The sequence below is a fragment of the Diplotaxodon limnothrissa genome, linkage group LG6 (assembly GCF_057381915.1).
Source record: "Diplotaxodon limnothrissa isolate DT_005_m linkage group LG6, D_limnothrissa_male_GT1.1, whole genome shotgun sequence".
Classification (NCBI taxonomy): domain Eukaryota; kingdom Metazoa; phylum Chordata; class Actinopteri; order Cichliformes; family Cichlidae; genus Diplotaxodon; species Diplotaxodon limnothrissa.
The window spans coordinates 19112195-19135391 of NC_140601.1; the positions used below are offsets into that span (position 1 = coordinate 19112195).

Here is a 23197-nt window from a genome sequence, read left to right on the forward strand (position 1 = left end):
TGCATCATACATAATCGCTACTACATATACACAGAAACGACAGTTTACAGTTTCAAGTTTACATTTGTATTGTTACAATTGTTGAGAAATCAACAATTTCTCTTGATTTGATGCCCACTGGCACAATGATCTGAAATCCACCTGGATAGTTACAGATCAATTTAATTCAGAACAAACTCAGTGTTTAAAGGATTGTAGCTCCTGTACAACAGTATAAAATTTAGAGACATTTGTATTCTTTGTGTTTTTTAGCACTAAATGACACATTTTACTCCAGTCAATTTTACTTGAACATTGTGTGAGAGTTAAAAACTTTAACCCTCTAATGATAGATTTAATTGATAATTGTTTATTTTATCGCTGCATTGCCTATCACAGAGCATAATCATTAGTTTTCTTTCCCTTTAAATAACCGGCTGGTGGTCTGCTGCTGAGCCACGTATCGCCACGTTTGCGAGCATGCGCAGTGCCCAAACGTTAGTGTTCCGGGATAGGTCAGTGTACACAGTGTAAAAAATATATCATTGTGTACTCTCTTACGTGTCTATTATACTGAGCACAGTGAGAGGCGGCAGAGGGGTGTTTTGTGAAGAAAGAGAGGCTCTGAATACGGCACCGAGATGAACTTCTTCAGAGGAGTGATAAGTGGGCAGGCAGCCGGGCCGCAGCCGTCCGGAGCGGAGACGGTAGGAAAGCAGCTGGGCTAGCAGCGGCTAGCTTACGTTTCTCCGCTGTGCGCCGTACAAACTGAGAACAGGGGGATAGAGTTGTGTTTTTAAACTAGTTATTTTTTGCTCTGTCACATAACAAACACCTAAGAGAATGTGTGATGATACCTAAGATACCTTTCACTTGGCGAATAACTGACAGCGAGCTAGTTAGAGGGCTAATGAGCTAAGGTGGCTAATCTGTCAGGCAGCAGTGGGAGTGTGTGTAACCTGCTGTGAAGCCACAATGAATGGAGAAATCCATGAAAGACACGGACACCAAGGACCAGCCCGTTAGGACTGTCAGCTGTTTACACGTCAGCGTTTTGTTTTGATTAACTTTAATCTGTAAATCTACTAAACATATTAGTGCGATCTTGTAAAATGAGCTAGTGTATAACATAAAAATGGACCTCGTCGTGTACGTAGGGCGGCAGCGAACTATTTAGTATTGATTGCCTGCTAATCAATTGGTTTAAAAGCACCAAAAAAAATAACTGAATATTTTGTACTTTAGCTGATGACAGCCATGCATAGTGTTCCATGCAGGAATCTCCTGACACATTGCTGAAATTGCAGCAGACAGCCACATATAATCAGATCTTTGTATAGTGACTGCTCAGGGAGAAAGCTGTCACTCCTGAGAATGCACAAAACACTTGAACAGAAACCTTCTCAAATTCTGTTTTGTTTCTCCACCTTGTTACTGCTCTTTCTGTGTTTAGAGGTGTTAAATTAATTTACTGTTGACTTGTCGACATCCCATGCTGCAGTAAAACTTATCGGTTTTCCAAGAAAATGTGCATTTTTAGACCGCCTTTTGCTTTTGGAATAGGACCTGTATGAAAATGAAAGCAGTAAACCTCCCTACAATAAGTGCATCTGGTGGGCCTTTTTTGGGGGGTGGGTTGGGTCCACTTGTCCCCTTTGTCTCGTCAAATCAATACAAAGTTGTCACCTTCATCCCATGATGGGAGTGGTGTCTTCCAGGGTGACATGAAGGATTGCTGAATGGTTTGAGTATTAGAGCGATGCAAGTCATTTTCTGTGGCCTTTGCAATCAGCCAGATCTCATTTTAGACAGACAACTTAGACACTTTATCACACTGTCACAGTTGACTTTCATGGCAGTTTGCATTAAACATGTGTTGACTCATCATCTTAGTAATAAGAGCTAAGCAACTTGAGATGCAGGAAACATCGTGCATTCACACATGCGCCTTTTCATAAGTGATACGTAAATCTTACTGAAGTGACCAAGGTGCACATTAAGACACAAGCTGTCAGATGGTGTTGGATTAAAACAAAAGATTTCAAAACTTGAAAGGGTTCAGAAATACTAGTGTTTTTTCCTTTAAGTTGTCAGCTGTCTGTGTGTGCTAAATGTAATTATATACAGTATTTTGTTTTTTTTGTATTGTTTTTTTTTTGTTTTTTTTTTGCTTCTTCTCCTCACAACTCCACCACAGAACCCTTGGGACTTGGAAACCACAGCTCTTTAAAACATTCCAAAAATTCTGTCAATTTCAGAGACATAAAATTACAGAAATTATCAGCAAGCATGGCAATAATAGTTAAAAAATAATATGTCCGTTAACAGATCCAGAAGCTGTGCGATCGAGTTGCCTCCTCCACACTTCTAGAAGATCGGAGAGATGCTGTCCGTGCTCTTAAGTCCCTCTCCAAGGTAAAGTATAAGTAGAGAACTAAAAGGGCCTGAAGCTGTATGCAGTCAGTTGCTAGTTAAATGGATCCGAACTTGCCTTGGAAAATTGTAATTTCTTGAAGGTTTTAGTGAAACTATTTAAGAGAAGAGCTGTGAAACTTTGAGTTGAAATCACTGCACTAACATCATGTACATAAAGCAGTCTGCACATGTCTTCTGCTGTGTCTCACTGCAATAAACGTGCCATCCGTAGCCTTGGTTAAAAGTCTTGTTTGTCACATTCTACTGATTAAAATGAACTCATCTCTGACCTCCACCAAGTCACTTCTGTTCACTGACAGTTTTGCCATTAGCTGCACTGTCAACCATGAGTAATGAGTTTATCGAGCTTGAATAAGGGGTTTAAGAGGCACAGGGTTTCACGTTAACACACATGGGTGTTAGTCCTGGTCTGCTACACAGATAGATGTGCAGGTTTCCTGTATTTCACAAGAAATGCCACAGAAATCCAGAATGTTTCTAACTAAAATTCCTTTATTTTAGGTTCTGGTTGCATTACCGATCCTATGAGCATTTTTTTTAAATGTTTTCTAGAAATATCGAATGGAAGTTGGAACACAGGCAATGGATCACTTGATTAACATACTACAGACTGACAGGTATGTTAATACTCATACTTGTAATCCTTGTGGATTACAGCTCAGTAAACATGCTAATGTTTGTCTCCCAAATGCAACAGATCTGACTCTGAAATCCTCGGCTATGCTTTGGATACGCTTTACAACGTAATCTGCAATGATGAGGAGGAAGAACAAGGTATTACACCCCACATCCTTAAAAAATGTGTAATTTAACTTGAATTCATAACTGGAAGATAAAACCTCTGATCTAAAGACATTTCTAACTATATTGAAATGAATTCCTCCTCATTGTGAGACTTCTGTAAATGGTTTGAACTGACTTAAAACCCATGTTTGTTTTGCATGTGTAAACGAGTTCAGTTCATGTTAAACATGGAAAGCTGTCAGTTTGCATTCCCTTCTTCTGTACACTGATGATGACTGCTTTATTTAAAGACTCTCGTCTCTCTCTTCTCTTCCATGTTTTAACCTACAGATGAATCAGAAGGTAAAACTCTTTGACTGTGCATGATGCCAACCCCTCTAACACCAACGGCACTTACGAATCACACAGTCCCCTTTGTTTGGTTATTGAAAAAGAGCGCATTTTAAATGTATTCCCTGCAAAGATTAAAATAAGCTGATAAATGAAAATGGTGTTGTCATGGCATGGGTTAACAAGTCTCTGTCAGCTGATGCTGGACTTGGAATGAATGCTAGCTTTTGGGTAAGGCGTTGAACTTGTCTTCCTCCCTGCACTCGCAGACGCAGTAGCCCCTCTCCCTGTCTCAGGGAAGCATAAGAATGTGTCTGTGCCTGGTCAGTACTCAAACTGTGCCTTTGTGCAGTAGCTTTAGTGCTAACTAGTTATAACTAACTTCACTAAAATTAGAGGGCACCAGAAAATAAACAGGAAGGCACTTTGGTGTTGACAAGAATGCTTCACTAATGTTTCATTACGCCCCATCTTCTGGCTGTTTTTTTTTTTTTTTTTTTTTTTTTTTTTTTTCCCCTCACATCACATTTTAATACCTCAGTAATTTTGCACTGTTGTTGTTGTTGTTGTTGTTGTTATACCAATACTAATTATTGTACATGGGGGCAAAACTAGAGAGATTTCTATCTACCTGGCAGTAGTGATTTACTTTTTAGCTCTGATTTGGTTTCAATTTCCATCAGCAGCCTGTCTCTGTGTCTTTCTGCTGTCAGGTAGTATGCGTTGTGGTTTTTCAGAGCATTTTCATTAAACACAACAGCCAACTGGTGCTGAAAACTTTGTTTAGAGCAAAATAAACCAGTAAAGATGGACCAAGGGAACCAAAACAATAAGCTGCAAGAAGCTAAAGTGTTAAGCTATTGTCTGCAGGTGCTCCACCTTGAAATTTAATGTATATTAACTAACTAATTAATTAACTAAGATAAGTTTATCTCAGTTAACTAATGTTAATCAATGATCTCCATTGTTAGTGTTGCAGGAAGAATGAAAAATAGTTTAGCAGCTAAAATCTAAAATGAAGTCAGAGCAGCATATAGCGACCTGCTCTACTACAGTTAAAAGTGGGAGTGAATCATCAGTTTTTCAGTCAGGAGGCATATATGAGGACCTGTGGGTAGAAGCTTTTATTGAGTCTGTTTGTGGCAATAGCTGTTTGCATAAAGTCATACCACTAAAAGTAGACAAGAACACTCTTTTTGTAATCCTTAGCTGGGAAAAGCATCCATTTATTTTCAGTTCTTTGCTTTAAAGTGCTGCACTCATCCCTAATTAACTGTTTATCACTGTGGGCTTAGAATACACTTCCTTTGGCAGTAACCCTGCTGTCCTCTCCTGTGTGTAGCCTCTCTTGTCTTCCTGGTTTGTTCACATTTGTCACCCTGAGCGCGTCTCTCATTGTCATGGTACCTGTAAAGTCGCTCGTCATTGGTAATTGAAGTTATACATGTGAGCTTCACTGCTGTGTTGCTCAGGCTGATTTATATGAACAAACCAGCTGGGTCCACACACTTTCATGGATGACTCCTGAGACGGTGACTCATTTTCAATCTCGCTTCACAGATGAGAACGCACAGAAGCAGGCAGACGACCTCGGCCTCCAGTTTACAGACACGTTCGTCCAGGATCCTGAGCACGTAACCCTGCTCCTCACTCTGCTGGAGGTACAGAGTGGTTTTGATCCAGCAGCAGAAACTCTGTATTGTTAAATTTTTCCTGACCCCCATCTGATGCTTTTCTGCATTTTTAGGAGTTTGACTTTCATGTACGGTGGCCCGGAGTGAAGCTGCTAACTGCTCTGCTGAAGAACCAGGGTCCACAGATCCAGGGTATTATTCTGGTCAGCCCCATGGGTGAGTTTCTTATCTCTGCATTATATCGAACTTTGTCACGTCGGGAATTTATTGCTTTAACAGCAACATTTTTTGTTTCTGTTTACTCTCACAGGTGTTTCCAGATTGATGGACCTGCTGGCAGACTCCAGAGAAGTAATTCGCAATGATGTAAGCACACTTACGTTTTGTATTACACTGTATTTGAACCCCTTTGAAACAGAGTGTTGAGTAGAGGTCTGTTTGAGTCTGTGACATTTTGTTTTCTGCCACCATCAGGGCTTGTTGCTACTTCAACAGCTGACTAAAAGCAACGCTGCCATTCAGAAAATTGTGGCATTTGAGAATGCGTTTGAACGCCTCCTAGATATCATCACAGAAGAAGGCAGCAGCGATGGAGGTAAATTGATTTTTACACAGAATTGTTACTGAACAATACGATCCTACCTCTTTTCTCTAAACACAGTGGGGGTTTTTTGGTGGTTTTTTTGGCTTGTGATATGTCCTGACATCCGTCCTCTTTCTTGTGTGCAGGTATTGTGGTAGAGGATTGTCTGCTTCTTCTCCTCAACCTGCTAAAGAACAACAGCTCCAACCAGAACTTCTTTAAAGAAGGCTCCTACATCCAGAGAATGAAGCCCTGGTTCGAGGTTGGTGATGATAACTCTGGTTGGTCTGCACAAAAGGTCACAAACCTTCATCTCATGCTGCAGGTAATATATCTAATTGTTATCTTGATCTAAGTACTAATTAAAAACAGCTGAATATTATTTGTTAAAACTCTTAAATAACTGTTAAATAATGTTGTAATCCCAGCTGGTGCGAGTCATGGTGTCTCCAGTGAACTCTCCTGGAGCTACAGCCAGCTGTCAGAAGTCCATGTTCCAGTGTGGCCTACTGCAGCAGCTGTGCACCATCCTCATGGCCACTGGTGTCCCTGCAGACATCCTCACTGAGGTAATCACAACAACCCGCTCGTTAAGTCTGGGACCATTAGCCATTGAAGCATTCAAAAGCTTCTTTAGTTCTCACAGCAAACAAGTGCTGAGGCATGTCTGAGAGGTTAAAACGTATCACATTCGAATTCAGAGAGGTCCTAACATTTATGTTTGTATGGTTTATACAGCAATGGCAGTGGAACCTAAACACATCAATTCAAATAGAATAGAATAAACCTTTATTATCCCACGGATGAGAAATTTCGGTGTTACAGAACTCTTACAGCAAGGGAAAATAAAATATAAAAGGAAGACACAAGGTGGTCCTATAAACATAAGCAACCGAAGTTCGTATATACAGGTATGTACAGGTAACAATGTACAGAATATGTATAGAAAAATTGTACGGAGACATGTATAAAATGTACAGTAAACAAACAAGCTGGTGAGTAAGATGACCAAAAGAATGTTAAGCTGCATTATAGAGTCTGACAGCTGCTGGTAAGAATGTACCTGCAGTAGCGCTCCTTCCTACACTCTGGGTGTAAAAGTCTACTGCTGAACGAGTGCAGTCTCATGCAGGGACTGTCCGTGATGGATGTTACCTTAGACAACATCCTCCCCTCCCCAACTTGCTCGATGGACTTCAGCGGAGAATCCAGGACAGAGCTGGCCCTCCTGACCCTCTCTGCCATTCCACCACTCCAGCAGACCACAGCATAGAAAATAGCAGACGCCACCACAGTGTCGTAGGATCTCAGCCGCCATAGCAGGTGGAGACGACTCTAGATCCTTTTGTAAAGTGCATTTGTGTTTGTGGGCCAGTCCAGTTTGTTGTTGAGGTGAACACCCAGGTATTTATACTCCTCCACTGTTTCAATGTCCAAACCCTGGATGTTCACTGGTGTAATAGGGGCTGGCTTTTTGCTGAAGTCAATCACCAGCTCCTTCGTCTTGCTGGCATTGATGCAAAGAGGTATTTGATGACCCCCTGTATTCCAGTTCATTTCCCTCCGACACCTGACCCACAATGGCGGTGTCGTCTGAGAACTTCTGGAGATAGCAAGTGTCCGTGTTATAACTGAAGTCCGCAGTGTACAGGGTTAAGAGGAAAGGGCCGAGTACTGTTCCTTGTGGGGACCCCGTGCTACAGACTACAACCTCAGACAGTAAGAGGTGTGGTCCAATACTTTCCTTCATGTCATGCATCAGCACAGCTGCATTTAGGACAAGGGTTTAAATTCTCCTGAAAAACATGTTATGTTTTGGGTCGGTCAGTAAAGTAAAGCGGCTGCGGGTGACTCATTGATAGACAAATGTAATCATATTGGAGGAAGAAAACCAAAAATTAAAATGACTTCGAACAAGAGCGCTGGGAGGATCCCATCCACAATGAGGATAGCAGTGGTGTGGCTTGAATTGTTTGCTGACAAATAGTTATTATCCTAAGATCAATGTCCACACTGAAATCTTGGTCGGCCAGACAGTGATTTATATTTTGTGTCTGGGATACTGTGAGACCAGAGACTTTAGGGTACACTGGGAGTGTCTAAAGCTTAAAGACATGCCTCTGTATGGGGCTAATTAAAATCTAGAAAGGTCCAGATTGACATTTGGGAAAAAAAAATGCATCAAATTAAAAAGATGGGAGCTTTGTGCATTGCAGGAGACACTTCGACATGGAAACTGGTTTGATATGTCATGATACTTAGAGTAACAAAGCTGAAAAAAGAGAATTTTTGTTGCTCAGCAGTGAGCTTATGCAGATTAATGATCGTGACTTTGATTTGGATGCTTTCTTTCAGACCATCAACACAGTTTCAGAGGTTATCAGAGGCTCTCAGGTCAACCAGGACTATTTTGCTTCTGTCAACGCTCCATCAAACCCACCAAGGTAAAAACACAACCAGTGGACTGACCTGTTAAATCGCCTTTATCCATCTAAATCCTATGGTGACCTCTCTTCTTCATGTCCCCACAGACCAGCCATTGTGGTGCTGCTCATGTCCATGGTGAACGAGAGACAACCATTTGTGCTTCGCTGTGCAGTCCTTTACTGTTTTCAGTGTTTCCTCTATAAAAACCAGAAAGGCCAGGGGGAGATAGTTGCTACACTGCTGCCCTCCACCATTGATGGTCAGTAACAGTTTCAGGTCCTATAAATAAATAACATGTGGTCTGTGCTTTTAGATGGTTCACACTGTTTTAAGTGCTTAATAGCTCACTTTTTTTCTGCCTTTTAGCCAATTCCATCTCTGCAGGACAGCTGCTGTGTGGAGGCCTGTTCTCAGCAGACTCTCTTTCAAACTGGTGTGCTGCTGTGGCCTTAGCTCATGCCCTGCAGGACAACCTCACCCAGAAAGAGCAGCTGCTGAGGGTTCAGCTTGCCACCAGCCTGGGCAAGCCCCCTGTGTCTCTGCTGCAGCAGTGCACCAACATCCTTTCCCAGGTAGGGCAATGATGATACAGAGGAGCGTGCTGATAGGCTGTGTGTCTCCGTTTGCCATAGGTTTCTTAAAACAGCACTATTGTCGATCACAGTGAAGAGAACAGTGTCACATTATTGTGGTTTTGCAGGGTGATAAGATCGTCCGGCGGGTGAGTAAAGTGTACCTGTGTGTGAGTGTTTGGGTGGCACCTGTCTGTGTTATGTTTTTGGCTTGGCAGTTGTAGTAGGGGTCTTGTTGGCCCACTTGTTGGGGGATCTTGCTTCCTTATAACTCTTTACTACCCGATCTTTGTCCCTAACTGAAAGCTTTGACCCAGCGCTTCCTCATTAGGGTGACACACAAGTGAACTCCTCCTCACACACCTGTAAGATGTGGTTGCTGTCAGTGTTTTCACCAGGGGCTTGTGGGGAAGTACACAAGTGGACACCCGAGAGGTTCAGAGAAAAGGGACACATTGGCTGTTTTTAATTGTTTATCTCTGGTGCTATCATCCTGACACCTACTTTAAACTTTGAACTTTGTTTGCTGTGCTGCAAGCCCTTATCTGTTTGTTCAGGAAGTGAGTACTGCAGCAACTTTTGGGCCTTCTCCTGTTCAAGTGAGTGACTGTCACTGCTTTTTGTCCTGCATGGCGCACAGCAAAACTGGCAGATGATTTATAGGACTGTGTATGATTTTTATGTCTTCCTTTGGGTTCAGATATTTCTGAACTGGAAATCCCAAATAATGGGATCAAAGAGGCCTTGTAAAACATAACCTTGGTACCAAAACAGATTTAAAAACTAACTTCATGCTGCTGAAAGGCTCCAAATTACTGCTGGTACTTATCTGTTGTGAAACAACTTGATAAAGATAAACGTACTTTGAGCTCCTATTGCTTGAGGCCTGAGGTTGGTCTTTGGATACTCACAACCTCTAAGCCTTGATGGTGTGCTCAAGTTTCCTACCAAGAGCTTGACGGTCACCTCCTGTAAAAGAGGAAGTGAAATCATTTCATGTTTCAGAATTATTATCACTAATGAAAACCCTCAGCGTGGTTAGGTAGTTTGTGCAAGAGCCACATTGTTATGTGTCTGCGACGGACATTTGCATCCAACCTCCATTACCTGATATCCAGCCTGACGAACATGTGAAAACTGTTCAACTAAGGCAGCTGGTATGAGCATGTGCTGTCTGGTGGGCCCTGGTGCTCCGTTTAAAAACTGTAGAGGGCACTCCTGCAGGTTTGCTTTCCCATTTTAGTGTTATTCAAGTATCTCAGGATCTTGTTCATAAGTGTGGGTGAGATGGAACCACAAATCCAGGATTGTGCTCAAGTGTAAAGTGGCTAAGGCTTCAGTCACTCAGGCTTGAAGGCCATCATCGACTAACCTAATTGCTTGCTGACAAGTTATAGTGGCATGCTAGTGACCAAAGGAGGTTATCAGTACAGGACTGTTATGCTTCATCATGTAGACTTCTGCAGAAAATCTATGTCATAACTTACGAACCGGAAACCCCGTTGTAAACCTACACTGTAACCTTCCATGACAGCTGACGTGTACCTCCCGATAAATGTAACTACACATCGGATCAAGGCAGCTGATGTACCCAAACTACTCAGTGATGTGGAAGAGTGCAGCAAAGGGTTAAGAGGGTTTTCTGGTTACAACATAGATTTTGTGCAGGAGTCTAAATCAGTCTCTTCATGACTAGTTTGCCCTAATGTGCCTGTCAGCTGCTACTCACCAACCTATTGTGGAATAAGTATTTTTATTTTTTTATTTATTTTTTTTGGGGGGGGGGGTTGTTGTCCTGGCTGGGGGGGTAACTGATTATTTTCTAGGATTATGGTAATGATGCTTTAGTAAACAATTTCACAGAAACACCCAGCAACAACTTGCCATCCAATTGACAAATAGACCTTTTTCCCTGGCAGCCAGTGGTTGCCGACTGCTTGCGTGGGGCGACCATTGTCTACTAAAATCTGCAAATGTGATTTGGATTCTAGGTAGCGAACAGATTTTTGTCACCGATTGTCTAGAACAGAATTAAGATCTCTGACAGTGGCTCATACTTGTGAAGAAGATGTCTTTGTGTCAGGCATATGCAGTGTGCAGCTTTGTGTTAAAAACACACATTCATACGAGCCACACCTCTTCTGACTTCCAGTCTCAGGCTGGCAGCAGTGCAGCCCATTAGACAGTTGTAACTGGATAGCTGTGCCTTGATGTGATGTGTTGTGTTGGTGGTTTCCTGGAAGAGATACAGAAGTGGAAATGTTTCCTCTAAGATTATTTTGTATTATGAAGCTGTGTCACACAGCATTTGCTTTACATAAGTCAATTTCAGCAATGTCTCAAGTGTTAATGGTCATCAGTGCCCCCCACACACATATGACGTCTTTGTAGAGACCAGGCCAATGTGTGCTCAGTTGACGCCTGTGGTGGTCATTGTCTTTTCTTTTGTTTTCCTCTTCATTTTATTTATTTTGCATTGCGTCACATTTGGAGACAAAAGCTGAAAAGGTGATTTTTGTAAGTTTTTATAGTTTTGAATGCTGATTAGTTTTTATCCACACCTTCACTGCTTACTCAGAGAGCTCTTTTCTTAAAAGCATGTTGCGCGTTAAGTGTTAATGCACCTGTTGATTGGCAGTCTTAAGCCACAATTTAAACTTAACAGGTTTTTGCTCATCTCCGTACCGCGTCACACTGTTGTTTTTCATCATCTCATGTTCCAACTCCATGAAAATCATCCTGTCTTCCTTTCAGTGATAGAGATGACATATCCACTCGCTGGCATCAGTTTCCCATAAATGTGCGCATTTGAGGGACGTTTTTTATAAAGAAGGAAAAAAGAAATCCACATTGAGCTCTTTTAAAGATCTTTAAGCTCTTTTAATAATAATGAAACAATTTATGTCATTAAAAAAAAAAATCCTGAAAAGCACATTTAGCGGGGTTTGCTTTGCATGTGCTGACAGCTGGAAATGAGAAAGTTTCCGTTGCAGTTTCATAACACTTTGCAATCAATTATTTTCAAAGCAAACTGATTTTATTGTTGATCATGTAGTTATTTTATTTATTTACATTTTTTTAGTAATTATCACAGGATTGCTTGCTCTGATAAATCTAACCTCAGTCTAAATATGTTAATGTTTTTGTTTTGACTGTCCTTATGATAACCTCATTAACCACTAATGTATGACATGTGTTGAAGGATTACTTTAACCATTTCCTTATTTTTATTGACCAGAAAAGGACATGCATTGTTTTAACTTCGCCATTTCCACTGATAGGGATGCTTAATTGTTGCTGTACCAGCAAATCCAATGCTTCTTTTTTAATGTAATTTACCATTTTAGAGCTAACATCTATACTCCACTCATGCTCTGATGAAATGGCTGCTTACTAGATACGTTAATTGGTTAAGTAATCTGGATCCAACCTCTAAACTATTCCCAGTCACGTTTAAATGTGATGAGGATTCAGTCTGACTCTCTTTTCTGTGTTTTTTGTCGTGTAGCATCGTGTTTTTGTGTTTCTAAGTGTCACTGTAGTTCTACAGAAACACGTTGACTCTCCTTCTGTCTTGTTGTTTTTCTCTGCAGGGCAGTAAAGTGCAGACCAGGGTGGGCCTCCTCATGCTGCTGTGTACATGGATCAGCAACTGTCCGATTGCCGTTACGCACTTTCTGCACAATCAAGAAAATGTTCCTTTTGTATCCTTTTGTCAGTTTTACTACTTCATAGGGTTCTTAATGCCTCGTAAACAAGTTATTTATTATGCTTTTTTCTTTTATTCAGTTTGATTTTGTGTTTAGGTTAAAACCTCTCATTCAGTCTTACTTAAAATGTGCAGCTTTACTTGGATGAGTCCTTGACACTGACTCTTGTAGCTGACCGCTCAGATCTCAGAGAACCTGGGGGAGGACGAGAGGCTGGTGCAGGGCCTGTGTGCGCTGCTTCTCGGCATCTGCATCTATTATAACGACAACTCGCTGGAAAACTATACCAAGTAAATCTCTTTCACTCACTCAAACATGTGCATGCTATAATTAGGTTTACCTAACATTTTTGGTGACAGAACGACAACAATACTCAGTATACACACAAGTAAACACATTATTATGGTGATAAGTTAAAAAAATATAGATTACATGCATTTCACAAATCAGATTTTCATCATTTCAGCTGATATATATATCCATCATTTGTGTATCTAAAGTGTTTAAATGAGAGGTACATTGTTTAAATGTGGTGTCTTTGTCCCCTGATTTGACAAATTTAAAACAAATAAAAATCTGTTTAATATTGTGACAAAGCTACTGTGCTCTCTCCTCTTCAGAGAGAAGCTAAAGCAGCTCATCGAGAAGCGGATCGGAAAGGAAAACTTTGTAGAGAAGCTGTGCTTCATCACCAAACATGAACTGTATTCGCGGGCGGCTCAGAAGCCGCAGCCCGTCTTCCCGTCTCCAGAGCAGATGTTGTTCGATCATGAGTTTACCAAGCTGGTCAAAGAACTGGAAGGTCAGTCCCGTCACATTCATCCTAACAAGAACAGTTTAAGAGAACTATTGCAGAGTTTCAGTTGGCCTAACGAGTTATGTTCTTCTCCCTACTTTTCCACAGGAGTGATAACCAAAGCAGTTCACAAGTCTAGCGAGGAGGAGAAGAAGGAAGAGGAGGTGAAGAAGACATTAGAGCAGCACGACAACATTGTGACTCAGTATAAAGAGCTGATCAGAGAGCAGGTAAATAACACAATTTTCATTTTGTTACATGTTGTGTTTGTTCAGTTTGATATACTCTCCTGCTGACAGATTGATTTTTGATCACATGATCCTCAGGACGCTCAGCTTCAGGAGCTGAAGGAGCAGGTGGCATGCATGACCTCCCAGAATGAACAGCTGCAGGCTACAATCACCCAGCAGCAGTCGCAGATCCTGCAGCACAAAGACCAGTACAACATCCTCAAGCTGAAATTAGGTGGGTGCACCTCATCGGCTGTGTGTGTGTGGTGTGAATTTAGATACATAAAATATAGAGATTTAGTTCATTTAAAATACATTTTCTCATAATGAATGAGAAATGAGGGACTGACATGCAGGATTTTAATCCTATCAACCTCATTCCGGCGGGCACATTAAGCTTTTACTGCCCCCTTGCTCAGATAATAGAGCGACAGGGATGTGCAGCAACATCCCCAGATACTGTTTTATATCAAATTGTGCGAGACCGTCACGCACACAGCCACGTTTCATAGGAGCAATTTACTTTGTTTCATAAACAAAATGTTAAAATGAAATTTTGTAGCTCACAGACATGTAAAAGCTGAGTATCTCTAGCCTGTTACTTAGAATCAGAGTTCAGCCAGAACCTCGTAGATAGGAGACTGAAATTCAGAGGTTTATTCACAAATGGTGATGTAGCTGCTGCAGGACGGCGATTTAACTGCAAAATTATGCCCATGCTGGGTTCTGGGTACTCTGGATTTCTCCAGTGGTCCAAAGACATGCAGTTAGTGGGGTTAGGTTAACTGGTGATTATAAATTTCCCATAGGTGTGAATGTGAGTGTGCGAGTCTCTCTGTGTTAGCCCTGCGACAGACTGGTGACTCGTACAGAGTGTACCCTTCCTGTCGCCCTAAGGTACCTGGGAAAGACTCCCCCTGTGACCCTTACTTAGATAAGCTGAAGAGGGTGGATGGATGACATAGGCTCACCTACCCTGCTCTGATGTAGCTGACTTGTCCCATATTGCAGAGAGACTGACTTGAGCACAGAGTCAAATTGATTGCAAAGTGTTAGTAAGTGGTCTGTTGATAAATTAGATGACAGTTATTTCCAAACCTTTGTCAATCTGTCTAAGAATGTTTACAGTCAGTCCAAATTAGGCCATGATTGTTTGGAGACAGGCTGCTTTAACCTTTGGATTAACAGTGGTCACAATGGCCAGATAGTTGCTGCAACTACTAGCAGTTGGTTGCTAAATGCAAAGATTTCAATGCAGTCACCAGTAAACCACCAAGCTTCCCCCTCCTTCTACTCACGAGAAGGTTGCTATCCCATTTTTACTCCAGCGTGATTGAGCCTTAAATCAGCTCAGGATTGTAGATTTAGGGATAACATCAGCATCAGTATTGCTGTTGTTAACACTTAAACTGAGTGTTTGTGCTCTAACTTCAGCTAAAGAGAACCAGGGTCAGTCCAACAGCCAGGGAAACGGCTCTCAGGTGAACGGGCTGCAGACAGAAGAGCTGACCCAGCTCAGAGAGGAGGTGGAGGAGCTCCGCAAACAGCACTCGCTACTTCAAACACAACTTGGTGACAAAGATGCTCTCATCAGCAGCCTGGTTAGTATCTTTTTTTCTTTTCTTTTTAAGTCTGTGTGTACTGGCATTGTTGTTCTGGGGGCTGATTCCAGAGAGATGTTTTAAAGCTGTTTTGATGCGTTTGTTGGTGTAAAACAACTGTAGGCAAAATAGTCCTCCAAACAGCTGACTGACACACGGGGAGCAATGTGGACTCTATACAACCACCAGAGATTAATCAATTGATTTGGACTGATACATTGCTTTCTATGTCTTATTTTAGAATTAACACTTATTATATCATTATAATGTTTAAACCACACCTGTAGAATAAATTAGAAGACGAAGATCAACCAGAAAACACTACTGCAACTATAAACATGCAATCCAAATCCAAAGACACAAAGAAACCTTTACGTTTAAACTTTGACATATCTGGATATGGGAGCTTCTAAAAACTGCTTCATGTCTGTATTTGGGTTAATCACATAGTTACATATTGTATCTGGAGTGAAAGTGACTGCATAATGTTTTAACTCTGTGTAACTGTAGAAATCAGGAGCTGCACAGACAGCAGAGGGTCCAGCAGGAGGATCAGACGACACAGAGCTGCTCCAGGTGGGATTCATCACTTCACACCTGTCCCTGCTTTTCCTTTGAACCCCCTGTTTGCTAAAAATGTTTCAAAAGGTTAAGCGCATGAGGCAAATGCTTGTTTTGTCACTAAATAAGTGTTCGAATTACTCTTGTGACTAACAGAGAGGTAAATCTTTAAGTGTACCGTTTTATTTTCACTTTTATTGACATAAATATTCAAGATGATTTATGATGTTTACATGTATGCAAGAGGGTGTGACTCAAGCCTGAAGAACCTCTCAGGAAGTGCAGCGCTACAGCTTGCTGTAGAGTATTAGTGGTTTTAGGACGGGATGGACTTCTGGGACACAGACTTTGTACTCGGATTACCTTATTTTCTCTCACAATAAGAATTATATATGTCACCAGAGTTAACCTGGAGGCATTAATCAGATCGGGTGTTAGTATTTTGTACATGTGCTGAATGTGTGCTGTGTTGCAGGAACTGGAGGCTTTAAGAAGTCAAGTTCAGTCCCAGTCAACAGAAATCGGCCAGCTGAAGATGGAGAGACAAGACCTGCTCAGAAGAGCTGAAGTCGGGGTAAAAATCATGAGAAGCTCAATTTGACATAGATTTGCTGAAGTTGTTTAAAACTAATGAACCTTTCTCTGGCTTCTCTCAGTGCTCTGACACACTCCCCTCTAGTGACAGCTCATTAGATGCTGCAAAGATGGCTGAACTGGAGAGCAGGCTGGGAGCGCAGACGTCTGAGATGGAGAGACTAAAGGTGCGTGAGAATATGTGATCCTCTAAATCACTTGACCCTCATTTACCGTAATGTTTTTATACTGCATTCAGCTTGGACTTCTCATATATTACCTCCCTCTCTCCCGTCTCCTTCCTCTCCCTCTGCGGCTCAGGCAGAGGTAAAGAACCTGTCGGAGAGCCGGGCGGAGCTGGAGAAGCGGCTGGATTCAACTACGAGCACGGTGGCCATCCTGCAGACGGAGAAGGAGAAGCTGCAAACTGACGTCCAGGAGTCCAAGAAGGAGCAGGATGACCTGCTGATGTTGTTGGCAGACCAAGACCAGAAGATCACCAACCTGAAGAAGAGACTGAAAGAGCTGGGAGAGACGGTAGGAAAGCTATTAGCATTTTCTAAAATCACCAGTATAAAATGTATAGTTTTCACTGCCAATCTGCCTCGTTTATCCAAACATAAGGAACAAATTAGTTCAGCCCACTAAAATTCAACAGTAGAAATTATGAAATATCTAATAGCCTCACATTTAAATAATATGAATATTTTTGTTAATTTTAGGAATATTTTGTTAACGGGACACCCAGCAGATTTTGGGACTGATTACTTCCCTGCATTAGTATTGTCATACAGGAAAATGGGTGTCACAGAGAAAATGAACATCCACATGAGGTGGAGCTGCTGTTTCAGCCTTTTACCTCTAGTTTTGTTCTCAGGCTAGTAAAACACGCAGCCCCAACAACCTCCAGCAGTAAGGTTGAGAATTTTCTTTAAAAGTTTTGAGTGAGAGGAGAGAAAGATGACCAGTAACATCCAGCAGAGATCCCAGGTCAGTTTGGTTCACCAGGTCCCCTCAGGTAGCCGTAGGCTCTTGGAAGTCTTTATGCCTACGCCTTCTTATGCCAAAAGAAAATTGTCTCAAGCTGAACTGACAATGAGCCACGAGACTTTTGCAAGTTTGCACTTTGATGAATATTCTCCAGAGGACGATCTTAAAACAGAACAAACATCAGGGTAACACTGCTTGTTTCTAACATCCTGTATCACAGACATTAAATTAGCACAGTGTTGTTATTGAAACTATGACATATCTCATGATATTGATGTGGCTCTATGACAGTTGGTGTAAAATTGATTTGATTGCAGTTTTTAAAATGGCTTAAATATGTTTTTCAGTTGTGAGAGTTTTGATTAGATAGCCAGTTATGGAGGATTTGAAAGTGCTGGAGAAGAAAAAGTTGGATTAAGTATAAAATTTCAAACTGTCCCTTGTTTTTTTTGTTTTGTTTTTTTTGTTTTTTTTACCCCAGTGTAGTATGTATGTAGTCTGATCTAAACTTTCCCCAGATTATTCAGTCTGATCTAAATAAATGAACAGTGAGTTGATTCTGATTAGCGAGGATTCAAAATAAAAACGACCACACTGCAGCCTCAGTCGCACATGCCGAGACAGCGGTAACTAAAATGTCTATTCACCGACTGGTTGGCTAGTGGTTTCTGGCTGTCACCAAGTGAAAATGGCTGCAAAGAGGGTGCTGCAGTCTTCTTATGATTGATTTTCGTTGCAAGCAGGTTGCAGTAGCCCACAGTTTGCATGCAAGGAATTCATGAGTGTTTGCAGGTTACACACAAACTACGGGTGACCACCGCAATCTGTGGTGCAGCACTGGTTAACTTTATGCACCTGTTGTTGTTTTCTTGTTTTTTTTCCCCCCCCCCCACTATCAACTGTGAGCAACCTACAGCAACCACTCACCAACTGGTTGGAGACTACAGGTTGTCTCCAGTGACCTGTGTCTGCTTTGTGGTCTCAAAGCCTGTGTGATTGTGGCCTATAGGGGTTGGAATTGACTCTTTTTAGTCATTCATCTTATTTTTCATTGCCAAACAAACAAAAAAAAAACCCAGCAAGATTTTAGTGTCTAGTCTTGGACTAAGTATCATTAAAGCTTGTTTGCTGTCGTGGTAGCTTTAGCAGTGAGTAATTATTTAATAGTTACAGAGGAATAGATGCAAACACGTAAGTGCGAACCACTCAGTTCTGTTTCGTCTGTCTGCTTTAGTTAGACTGTGACCCTTTCCTTGCAGGTGGAAGATGAAGATGACCTCGACACCAGGGACCAGACAGACGACGATGATGAGGAGGATGAAGATGAGGACTAGAGAAAATCAGTGAAAGGAGAAAAAGGAGAGAAAAGACTCTGCAGAAACGCACCTGAGAAACTGAGTAGGACTAAAATATGGAAGCAGTTTCTCGTCCGGGCTGCCATGCTGTCTTCTTCTTTACTCCAACACATGTATGCGTTAGTTTTTGGACATTTTTAGTTCAAGATGACGATGTTCTTTCCAAAAACTCAATTTTCAGCGACAGCTGAGAGGTTTAAACATGTCAGTGTATTCATCTCTGCTGCATTCACCATCAGTTTGTGATGGATTTTATTAGTTGTTTTGTTTTTCTAATGTACTGTCACATAGTTCCTAATCACAGAAAAACCCTTAAGTTAAATTTAACACATCTGGAGAATTTGCAGAAGTGGATTTAAAATGTGTCACAATGCATTCTCATTTTCCCCATCCTGCACTGCTGCCCTCACCAGTACAAGCACCTGCAGCATTGGCGTCACCTGCACTTCGCCCCCCGATCAGTTCGAGTTCAGCGTCACAGTTGTTCCATTTCACCGACTGCTCTGCAATATGCTGCAAAACACTGATGGAAAAGATGTAAAGAGACAAAAAAGACAAATATTTTTGCAACTTTTTGTCCAATACTGGCATCCAGCTTCTGTATGATATTGTGTAACTTATCACTTTAAGAGCGACATTGAAATGAATAAAGAATCTATCTATATGGAGGAATAATTGTAGATAAATTAAATTTTACTAAATCCACAATAAGACCTGGCTGTTAGGATTTTTTTTTTTAATTCAAGTGTTTAAAAAAAAAAAAAAGTTCACGCTGAATGTTTTCATGCCAAATTAATAACACTAAATGATTAGTGTCTGTCACTAAAACCTGAAAAGGAGGCATGGCGGGACATCGTACATTTACTGAGAATAAACTATTGTACCCTCACGCGTCTTCTGCTAAACACTTTTCATTTCCCTTGGTGAAAAACTTGTGAATCGATAAAAGATGTGAAAGAGAGTTCAGAAGGATTTCTGATATGGAAACAGCTTAACAATGGGATGATGTGGGGGCGCCGTGCTGAAACTACAGGTGGACTATAAAATCTGCATCTTGGATGCTTCAAACATGTTCTCCTGATTCATGAAAGAAGGAACCACCATGTTTGTTGAATAAAAATAAATACAAATATAATATTTTGAAATGAAATGCTTTCTGAGTTTAGTTGCTTAGTTGAAATCCTGCCTGGCTTTGTGTGACTGGAGTAAAATTGATAATGAAAGCTTGGTGAAACTGCAAACTAAATTATAATAAAGCACACTATTAATAAACATAGTTGTGAAAAAAGTATCCACAATTATACAGTGCTGTGACTGAGTACACACCATGACTCAGTTGAATTACTCACAGATATGTTTGCATGTACTGTTAGTGAATCAGGGAGTCGCTTCTTGTTTAATGCCATACATACAAAGCACCAAACTCTTAATGATACATAATGCTTTGTCATAACTGCATTTAATTAGGTTGAGGAAAATATTTTGGATTTCCAGTTACCTTGGAAACGTTAATAAACAAGCTTCACTTTAATGGCACACTCCTGTTGACATAAATCCACCATGACGCATGTTTATGATGACGTTTGTGGGAGAAGTTCACACTTGATGTTATTAAACTGTTGAAAACAGAATGGGACCTTAGCTACAGTCCCATGTTTTCACACAGCCCTGCTCAGTTAGCACACTATCAGCCAACAACCTTGGCTGATAGTGACCCACACCTGTTTTCACACCTTTGAAAGCTGAGTTCAGTTTCACTAACCACACTCGGGCCTGATTACTGTCAGTCTTGCTGAATCAAGAAATCACTTAGATTAGGATTTTTCTGCCTTCAATACATTAAATCATAGTTTAGGAAGGAAGGAGGAAAATGCTTTTTCACAGCAATACACAAGGATTATTAAAATGTTAAAAGTCCTGCCTCTACAACAGTTGCTTGAAATATTAGAAATTGGTGCAAGCAGAGAAGTATTTGGAGAGTCACATGTCAGGGCTGATTTTCCTGAAACAAAGAACAACAAACTATAAAACAGGAAATTTAAAACTTGCTTGAAGCACATGCTGGTTAAAAGTAAGCCAATTAAGGCAGACGAAGCCATGACTGAGGTGCCATAGTGAAAGCAGCATGAATTACTCATGACTTTTATTTATTACTAGCTGACTGTTAATGACATGTATCAAAATTATTTTTTCTGTGTATTTAATATTTTACTTACCGATTATCTTTTTCTGTATAATATAATCATTTTAAAACATTAACATGTGTAAAGGTTATGATTGATACGGCTTCTGTAATAGCGCAGTTTCACCGCTGGGGGGCAATAAAAACCCTGAAATGAAAATGTGTGGCAGACCTGTTCACAACATGGCATCCATCCCTTTTTTCTTTCTTTCTGTTTCTTTAAATTTTCCATATAAGCAATTATAACTGATCTGGCTTTCAATTTCTCTCACCACTAGGCTTTAGAGATTGTTTAGCTTTTACCTTAACTTACATTAATCAACATCTGTGCAGTGTAACTGTTAGTAAGCAGAGTTTATATAATGTCCACATACACACACACTTAACATAAAGCATAAATGATCTATGCAAACACCGTGATATGGATCGTGCTTCACTGAGAGTAGAACAACACATCACCACACTGTGCTGACCACATTTCTGCAGCTGCTCTCGCTTCCAGACCCTGGGGCTAAACTGATGTGTGAGTTTTTATTGACAGCTCCTCTGTGTGATCCCTGCTGCCTGCCAGCTGTAGCACACAACACTGTACATGACACGCTCAGCACGGTTTGCCTACACAGAAACCAGGCGCTCTGCTTCAGGTGTGCATGTCAATGACTTTTACACACACCACATCAGCAAAATGATCTGTGTAAAATTACAAAACGTGACAGAAAACACACAAACCACACACACACACATACAAATAAAGGATCTATGCAAATACAGCGATACTCAGCAGCAGCCAAACACAAGAGTAAACAAGGGCCAAAGCATATTGTTTTGATTTGGTTGTCAAACAATAAGAAACATAATTAAAATAGTACTAAGCATAACGTAAACTTAAACTGATTTTACAGAAACCACATGTTTATTTTTATGCTCTCAAATATACTGAACTGAGCTTCATTCATATGATAACCTGGCTGCTAAAAGGTGACACTGATGGTGATGGACGCTTAAAATAAATGTGCATTATCGATATGCTTTTCTACTTTTTCTGATGAATCAAACTGTAAACTGCAGTTAGGGATGAACACACAGGGTGCTGTTGCAACCAAGAGCAGACAGATTATAAATCAGGGATGTTAAACTTATTTTGATCTTATGTGTGCTGGACCGGTTAAAAATGCAATAAAAAATTAAAATTAAATAAATGTATATTAAAATTAATATAAGACAAAGAAGAGCAATTTCAACAGTACGCCTCAGTTTTCCTACATGATAAAGGAATGCTGTAGTAAGGTGTAAAACCTGTGAAACTACAGTAAAAGATAAAAATGTATGTCCTCCACATTTTCCAAAGCCGTGCAGTGGGCCGGATTAGAGTTTCCGAGGGGCCGACTCTGTTCCCCGGGCCCTATGTTTGACACCCCTGCTATAATTAAGATTTTATTTGATTTTACAGTGGGTGAATAGAGAGCAGCAGGTTAATGTAAATGGTTAATGCTTCCTCTGCTCTTGTGTGATTGATCGTGAAACTGCCATGTTGTGTGTGAATCTGTTAACATCGCTTGTTTGGCCTTCAGTCTACTCGGTGTTCATGATAATATTTATATATCTTTGCACTGATCGACCTGGATTTCCTCGCCCCTCCCAGCCTCCTCCCTCCTCTTCCTCCTCTCTCGTCGCGTCCTGTGCTCGCATCTCTCCCTGTGATCTCTCCTCATCCTCTTTTCTTTTTTTTTTCATGGTGGCTGCAGTTTGAAGGGCAAAGAAAATGTTTTGACTGTGAGATTTTATTTATGTTATTGTTGTTGCTGTTGTCTTCTTCTTCTTTCTTTTTTTTTTAAATTCCGGGGGACTCTCAAGGTTGACGCGGGCGTCATGACTTTTAAGTGACCACTCTGCCACAGCAATCGGTGATGTAACACGACTGGTTCCTGCTTCCCGGCTAGTCCCCTCCACCACCAGCAAAGCCAGCACATCCAGCAGGAGCAGCTCCACCGCTCGAGCCTTCTTCCCTCGGGGGAAACACTACCACCTGCCGCCACATCTCGCCCCTTATGACCGTCTCAAAGGTGAGTTCCCTTCAGCTCCAACTTCTCGCTTTGTGTTGCTTACTTGCCATCACGCACTCGCTGCGTGTGCGGGTGGGACACTTTGGGGGGGGGTCTGAGCTGCAGCCGGAGTTGGAGCTGTGCCATGCGGCTCCACAGCCTGCTCCCAGGTTGGATTTCAGCGGACGACTTTGCGGCAGCCACGAGGTTTGTTTGCACGCGTTTCATCCACACACACACACCGCTCCAACGTCTTGCTTGGTATTTGACAATGTGACGCAGAAGTGTGCAGCGGTTTCTGTTACACCTGATTCCCCCCCCCCCCCCCCCCCCCCCCCGCACACACAGTATAGCACGACTGCATAGCTCTCTGCTGTTTCTCTGTTTGCATGGGTGGAAACCGAAAACCTGCACTGTCAACTTCACCATGTTTAAACGGAGTGAGTACAGTA

At 41.3% G+C, this 23197-nt stretch overlaps 1 protein-coding gene across 2 annotated transcripts; it reads left to right on the forward strand.

The window, feature by feature from the left end:
* The first annotated feature begins 477 nt into the window (after positions 1-477).
* Positions 478-19590, forward strand: uso1 (USO1 vesicle transport factor). 2 transcript variants are annotated; one of them, XM_085356909.1, is made up of 25 exons: positions 478-686; positions 2308-2394; positions 2968-3032; positions 3113-3189; positions 5050-5150; positions 5237-5339; positions 5434-5489; positions 5598-5718; positions 5853-6031; positions 6135-6275; positions 8062-8150; positions 8238-8392; positions 8500-8705; positions 8834-8854; positions 12299-12409; positions 12587-12705; positions 13036-13217; positions 13320-13441; positions 13538-13676; positions 14876-15042; positions 15553-15618; positions 16079-16177; positions 16260-16364; positions 16498-16713; positions 18426-19590. In XM_085356909.1, the coding sequence occupies exons 1-25, from the start codon at positions 621-623 to the stop codon at positions 18498-18500; spliced, it is 2868 nt and encodes a 955-aa protein (XP_085213035.1). In that variant the 5' UTR covers positions 478-620; the 3' UTR covers positions 18501-19590. The 2 variants fall into 2 exon arrangements, with proteins under 2 accessions (XP_085213035.1, XP_085213036.1); XM_085356910.1 differs by lacking the exon at positions 8834-8854.
* The last annotated feature ends 3607 nt before the right edge of the window (positions 19591-23197 follow it).

Coding starts and splice junctions, on each gene's coding strand:
- uso1 (XM_085356909.1), top strand. CDS start 621: ATGAACTTCTTCAGAGGAGTGATAAGTGGGCAGGCAGCCGGGCCGCAG. Junction 8,855..12,298: donor GTGATAAGATCGTCCGGCGG/GTGAGTAAAGTG, acceptor TTTTCTCTGCAG/GGCAGTAAAGTGCAGACCAG. Junction 15,619..16,078: donor ACGACACAGAGCTGCTCCAG/GTGGGATTCATC, acceptor GCTGTGTTGCAG/GAACTGGAGGCTTTAAGAAG.